Source organism: Vitis riparia, chromosome 7 (assembly GCF_004353265.1).
Source record: "Vitis riparia cultivar Riparia Gloire de Montpellier isolate 1030 chromosome 7, EGFV_Vit.rip_1.0, whole genome shotgun sequence".
NCBI lineage: Eukaryota > Viridiplantae > Streptophyta > Magnoliopsida > Vitales > Vitaceae > Vitis > Vitis riparia.
The window spans coordinates 26,742,687-26,750,483 of NC_048437.1; the positions used below are offsets into that span (position 1 = coordinate 26,742,687).

The 7,797-nt window shown below is 28.6% G+C and overlaps 1 protein-coding gene across 1 annotated transcript; it reads left to right on the top strand.

The window, feature by feature from the left end:
* Window positions 1-6,977: 6,977 nt before the first annotated feature.
* On the top strand, window positions 6,978-7,441 carry LOC117918214. Its single transcript, XM_034834721.1, has one exon. The coding sequence runs from the start codon at window positions 7,121-7,123 to the stop codon at window positions 7,439-7,441; it is 321 nt and encodes a 106-aa protein (XP_034690612.1). The 5' UTR covers window positions 6,978-7,120.
* Window positions 7,442-7,797: the final 356 nt, after the last annotated feature.

Consider the following 7,797-nt stretch of genomic DNA (forward strand, 5'->3'; position numbering starts at 1 on the left):
AACTTTCTAAGACGGGGTACGAACTTTCTAAGAGATGGTACGAACTTTTTAAGATAGGGTACGAACTTTTTAAGAAATTGTACGAACTTTTTAAGATGAGGTACGAACTTTTTAAGATGAGGTACGAACTTTCTAAGAGAGTGTACGAAACTTTGTAAGACATAGTACGAACTTTCTAAGAGAGAGTATGAACTTTCTAAGAGAGAGTACGAACTTTCTAAGACAAAGTACGAACTTTCTAAGAGAGGGTATGAACTTTCTAAGAGAGGGTACGAACTTTCTAAGAGAGAGTACGAACTTTGTAAGAGATAGTACGAACTTTCTAAGAGTGGGTACGAATTTTGTAAGAGATTGTACGAACTTTCTAAGAGATTGTACAAATTTTCTAAGACGGGGTACAAACTTTCTAAGAGATTGTATGAACTTTCTAAGAGAGAGTATGAACTTTCTAAGAAAGGGTATAAACTTTCTAAGAGAGAGTACTAACTTTCTAAGAGATAGTACGAACTTTCTAAGAGAGTGTACGAACTTTCTAAGACAGAATACGAACTTTCTAAGAGATGGTATGAACTTTTTAAGACGGAGTACGAACTTTCTAAAAAAAAGTACGAACTTTCTAAGAGAGGATATGAACTTTCTAAGAGAGTGTACAAACTTTCTAAGAGATTGTACGAACTTTCTAAGAGATTGTACAAACTTTTTAAGAAAGGGTACAAACTTTCTAAGAGAGGGTACGAACTTTTTAAGAAATTGTACGAACTTTCTAATAGAGGGTACGAACTTTCTAATAAAGTGTACGAAACTTTCTAAGAGAATGTACGAATTTATTAAGACATTTCTAAGCTTAATTAGTATCAATAAATAATATTATTGTATTTCCATGTGGAAAAAAAAATTGAAAAGTTTGAAAATTTGTAAAATTTTTTAAGGTAAAGAGAATGTGACGAAAGGTGCTAAGAATGTGAGGATTCCTCACATTCTTTGTACCATTCATCACATTATTCGTACCTTCTACAATTACTTAGTGTTTTAATTTTTAAATTTTATTAAAAATTATTTTCATCATTTCTAAGCTTGATTAGTATCAATAAACAATATTATTTGTATTTTTAAGTGGAAAAAAATTGAAAAAATCGAAAAATTGTTAAATTTCAGGGTACAGAGAATGTGAGGTAAGGTATGAAGAATGTGAGGATTTCTCATAATCTTCATACCTTTTCTCACATTTTTCATATTCTTTCTAATTTTTTAGTGTTTTAATTTTCTAATTTTTTTAGGATAATTTACATTATTTCCTATTTAAAATTTTTTTAATTTTTTTTTTTAACAATTCTATTAATAATAACTCAAAATAATATTATTAAACCATGTTATTGTTATTTCAAGTTAAAAAGTAAATATGAAATTTTAAAAATATAAATAATTTAGGGTACAAACAAATATGAAAACGGTATGAAAAATGTGATAAATACATATTTGGTACTTTCATCACATTTTTCATATTGATTTTTAGTTAAAAATTTTTTGAAATTACAAATTTATTTTCGAAAATACTATCATTAGTAACTTAAAAGAGTATTAGTAATTTATTTTATTGTAATTTAACTTTAAAAACCTTAAATTCAAAAAATGTAAAATTTGGAGAGTACGGACAAAAAATTAGGACGGTCTAATTACCTAAGCTTTACATATGATTATCAAAATGTTGAATTTTAATGAAATACTCATTTCATATTAAAATATTACCATATTCATTTTTATGTTGAATTTAAATGTTTAATAATTTATTAAAAATAAAATAATATAATTGTGATATATGATGATTTTTTTTTTAATGAATATGTTTTCAAATTTTATATCATTTTTATTTTTATTTTTTTCTAATTCTACTTTTATCTAATATTTATTTTATTTAAACCCAAAATTGTTGAGAATGGAGGAAGAAAGAAGGTCACAACTAGTTCTTCGGTTAAGTGAAATTTTTATTTCAAATTTAAAATGACATCTTGAACATCCAATGGAGAACTTTTTCGGTAGGTACCGAAGAGTTACCCTAGAATTTTCCCACTTTCTATGATTCAAATATGTGATTGTCATATCATTAATTGAACATGCCATAGAAGTTTGGGCAGACCTTTTGATCGATTAGCTGGTGATGGGCTGGACTTTGAAGCAACCTTTAAATGGGTTTGCCACCACCCAAACCGACCTTTTCGTACTAAGTCACTATCCTGACCAAAAACAGGACATGGCCATTTTTGTTAACACCTAACTTCATGAATACACTCTTTTACTTAGACCACTCGTTCTTTCGACTATCATCTAAAATCGGAAATGACGAAAATATTTATACTCATAAATAAATTGGTATTTCGATTTTATAGATATATCGGATATATCAAAGATCTATTAATAAATATTTAAAAATAAAAATAAAGATAGAGATAAAATTAGTCAAAATTTATAAAATATAAGAAAAAATTTATAAAAATATAATTAGAAATATAATATATATTTTAAAGTTGTTTTATTAAAAAATTTGATATATATATATATATATAATATGATTTATCATAATTAATAATAATATCGAATGCATCGATAAAAATATGAATTTTATAAATATATATTTATTATTAAATTATATCAAATATTATTTCATAATAATATATATTTGATTATAATATGTCCAATTTTAAAATATATATTAACATTAAAATTATGATTCATTTAATTCAATTGTATTAAATGATATAAAATAAATTATGATATATGTATAATTTTTTAATATTTAATTAATCTATTAATGATATTAAAAATACTATGAAGAAAATTATTATGATAATTTTTATATTTTTGGTAATTAAGTAAAAGAAAATTTTGTATTTAATTATAAATAATTATAATTAATTTGCTCTTTAAAATATTCTTTAAATATTTTCTTTATATGATGACTTTGAATATATATTTTTAGTACATGATATTTAACAAGGGGTAAACTTGCTCTAATGGTAAGATGAGTTGAACCCTAAACAAAACCAACATTTTTGATAAAGCATTGTAGCAACGGGTATTGTAACTCTATTATAGCAGAGCACTATAGCGCATTTGACCGTCGTTGACCTATATTGACCATCCGATATATTGCGAAAAATCGATGTTTATTGTCAGATCGTCGATTTTTTCCAAAATTTTGCCAAAACAATATTTCCCTACCAAATATAATTTTCATAACCTCCTATATCATCGATATATCTTGATATTTTTTTCATGCTTTTTTTATTCTGGTTAAGACTCCCAAAGTACATGGATTTTATTATCTTGAAATAGACTCTAGAAGTTAGAAGAAGGTTGTATATTAAAGTTTATTAACGAACCAGATGGGCCAATAAAAACCTCTGGACCTGCGACTTATATCTCGATATTTTTCTTCATGCATTTTGGATTCTGGTTACTCTGGAAGTTAGAAGAAGGTTGTACATTAAAGTTTAATAACGAACCAGGGCAAATAAAAACCTATGGACGTGGGTACGAGTTAGAGAGGAAATGATGGAAGGATATATATCCCACACAGATATCGTTATACATGAAGTGGCAATTGCTGGTTAGCTAATGACATCATTATGAAATTGAATCATGAGAGAGAGAGAGAGAGAGAGGATCATATAGGATCTGATTTTGGCTGCAATTGGATATGGATTTTGGTTTTAGTGTGAGAGACTTGGAACCACTGTTTTAGTCTTTTAGCTTTTTATAATGGGTCATGATGGCATGGTCCTGTCAATTTGAAACTTCTTTTTTCATACTAGTGGCCGCTGGTATTTCCAACATGATACAGATCCCAAGTGTGATGAAAAGTGTTGAAAAATGTGTTACGTGTAAAATTCTTTGAACATTTAGCTATCACTCGTGATAAACAACGGAAAAATATTTCATACGACACCATCCGTAAGAGTTAATCATCGTAATGCTTTGTTTTAATTCAACGATTAGATTTTTTTTGGGGAAGGCTCCCGAGGAGCCACCCAATGGTAACATTTCTAAAAATAAAAATCACAATTTCTTATCACAAATATGACGAATGACTGGTCGAGAATTGGCCTGCACCAGAAGGGTCTCGGGTGGGACGGCGGTGATCATGCCGGTGGCACGACCCACGTCTTGCAATAAAAAATATTGAACAATTTGATATGGGTGGAACCGTGGGAGAGCACGCACATTGGTTTTAGTTGGGATAGTATACTTTCATATTCCAACATGTAATATAATAAGGCTAGGATCCATAAAACAAGTACTGATTGTATGACAATGTCTATAATACTTAATGGCTTAACTTCAATTATTAAGTCATTTCACCCACGTACCTTTCACATTGCTTTAAGACATAAGTAATTTGTTCTAGAATTGTTTGATTTACCGCCTTTTTAGAGACAAATTTATGGCAATAGAAAAAATTTTTCTTTTATGAAAAAAGCTTTATTTCTTGTTTCAGTTTTCAACTTATTATAATACTTCAATTTAATTCTCGTACAAAATAAAATCAAATTTATTTTTTATTTAATAAAAATATCTTATAAATAAATATATGAAAATTCTTACAATATGATACAACATACAAATCATTTTAAAAAATTCTTCGATAAATAAAATATTTTTAATTTTCTAAATAATAATAATTTTATATCGTATTTATATAAATTCATTTATTATTATTTTTTAAATAAAAATTTTATTAATTGACATCAATAATAAAATAAAAAATAAATATTAATTCTCATATTTATATATATTTTAAAATAGGTCAAGATAAACCCGACTCTTCTCCAAATATAATTATATTTAAAAGGAATCCGATTGCAATTTGAGTTCAAGTGCAACTGGTCCACCCACGTGCCTATCACGATCCAGACGTTGAGTGAAGTGATCAGTAACCACCCAATATTTTTTCCCAAGATTCTTCGAGAATCAAGGAAGTGAAAGATACCCTTGACTCCCTGCAGTAAATGACAGCTCAATTAATTCACATTAAAATATAAATAATACATCTACGTTTAATAATCTTATTATTTAAATATTTAATTCTCCACACACCGGCCCACATGCCTCTGCCATCAACAGTCATTCGGACCATTAAAAATCTAATTGGCCCGACAATATCATTAAATATTAATTATACCCATACCATAAAAGTTTAATTAAAGGCCTTCATTTTTTATTTTTTTTAACTTGATAATGACTCCATATTCGATCAGAATGATTCCATTCTGAAATGACCAAATTCCCACCACATCTAACTAGTTGAAAATCTGTCTTGCTGCCATGTCAGCAATTAGCTAATTAATTAATTAGTTTAATTTTCATTAAAATAAGTACATAGGTTGTCACAAACTTACACGTATTACTCTTTATTAATTATTTACTCCAATCTCAAGTAATCCATCCATTCGCTTAACTTGGAATCTTTTACAGATGCGCGGCTCTTCTCAATCACAAGTTTCTTATAAGATAAACCTAACCACTTAAGTCTACAATCATAACTAAACTTAAAGTCTAACTATTAATCATAATAGTATTAAAATGGAAGTATGGAAATATTTCTCAGCTCGGTTTGCTTTTCCAAATTCAGTAATTAAATCATCTCATTGCATTATAAAAGACAAAAAAAAAAATAAATAAATAAATAAATCTATTAGACCTATATAAATACAAATAAAGTTAATTAAAATAAAAATATATTATTTTTATTAAAATTTATAATTCATCTATAATTATTATGAAACCACTACAATCTTAATTCTTATTGTTCTAATACCCGTAAATAGATTTTAAAATTTATTTTATTTTTATAATTTTACTGCTTTGATGATTTCTATACTTTTCTAAATGAAAAGGTTTTCATAATTCCAATATTCTTTTGAATATTTTATTTTAGAAAAATATAAGGATGAACTTTATTAGAACATGACTTCTAAATTAAATAAAGTTTATTATCGAATATAAAAAAAAAAAAAAGGAAGTTACGAGCTTGTTTGAATTTGTAATTTAAAAGCAGTTTTATATTTTAAAAATTTCAGACAGTGTATGGTCATAATTTTTTAAAATGAAATAAACTATAAAATAATTTAAGAGAATAAATAGTAGTTATTTTCATTATTTTTTAAAAGTTGAAGAAAAATATGAATCCGTTTAATCATATTTTTTTAAAACTTGTTTTTAAAAATTATTTTTAGGTTAAAAAATTAAAATAAAAACTATATTATCTCAAATGAAATAATATCCTAATGAATTATATCCAATAAAATAAATATTATCATATTTATATTTAATTTGTAAAAATAAAAAACTAAATATATTGTACCTAATATGATATTATATACTTATATTTAATTTGTAAAAAATGAAAAATATATTGTGATTAAAATTTTTAAGTTTATAAATAGAAATATTATTTTTTTTAAATTAATAACTACAAGTTTAATTTTTTTTAATAAAATTATTTATGGTACAAAATGAGAGTATTATATGTAGGAGGTTTTATTAAAAATAGGAAATAGTAAGTGATGAGTTGAATGATCCTATCCCATTTATCCGATCATCAATCAAACGTAGAGTATTGTCGTATATGTTGTCCCATGTTATCAAGATGCAGGCCATAAATAACCTATTGAATCTCGTCAAACGACATCGTTTGCCAATAATAGTGCAAGCTGCACACTCCTTTACCGAATCAGTAAAAGTCTAAAAGAAATAGATAATAAATAAAATTAACTCAACCGCCGCTCGAGCGCGTGTTTACCACTCCGATTTTTTTTTACAGCGGTCAAACTGTAGGGCGAAAGTGCGGGGGCGTGTGAGGCACATGACTTGTAGATCCAACGGCTTGGATGGCGAGTAGTGACCACGTGCTGTTGCAACTACATGCATTTAATAGAGAGAGCGACACTCGTGAAAAATGCTGGTGAAGTATGCGTAGCTCATAAATGATCACCACCCTCGCTTTGTTATTAAATCACCAAATTCCAACCTCCATAGCCACATATCACGATTTTCTCTCTCTAGATTTCGGATTTTCCAGAGAGAAATCCCTCTCTAGGTATTGGGAGTTTTAGAGAGAGAGGCGATGGAGGTAGAGAGTGTGAGCGTGTTCCGAGGACTGAGATCCTTCTGGGCGAGAAAAGGAGGGTATGTGCGCCTCAATGGATCGGGAAGGAGGAAGAACCGGGTCGAGCTTGCTCGGCTCGGTTCCAACCGTCGACGGCGGTTCTGGCGGATCAAGCCTAAGTTCCGCTTCTTCAGAATACCTTCTCCAAAGAAGTTCTTTATATGGCTGCGCGACGCGTACGTGAAGATGATGCTGGGGTTCGCCAATTCGAGAGTTATGAGCAGCGGCTACAGCGCGTCTTGGGCGATGGCATTGGCGGCTTTGGGCAGCGACCGCTAAAGGAGTACGATGAGAAGATGATCATAGAAATCTACAGGTCGTTGGTTATGGCTCAGGGTCTGGCTCCGCGCGACGTCACCGCAATCGGTTCGGTAGTCCATTTCCGGTAAGTATGCCAAATTTACCGGATCGTAGGGCGGGGTTTTACCTGGTAATTGGAATTTTTTTTTTTAATAAGTTGTAAAAATAATATAACAACTCTAGCCGTCGAATCTCTCTTCTTGAATCTCGCCTTGGGAAGAAAAAAATTTAAAAAAAAAAAAAAAAAAAAAGTTCGATTTTGAATCTCAATCCTTAATCTTCGAGCCGTCGTTTAATTTTAGTATTATTATTATTTAATTTTTGAATCAAATTAA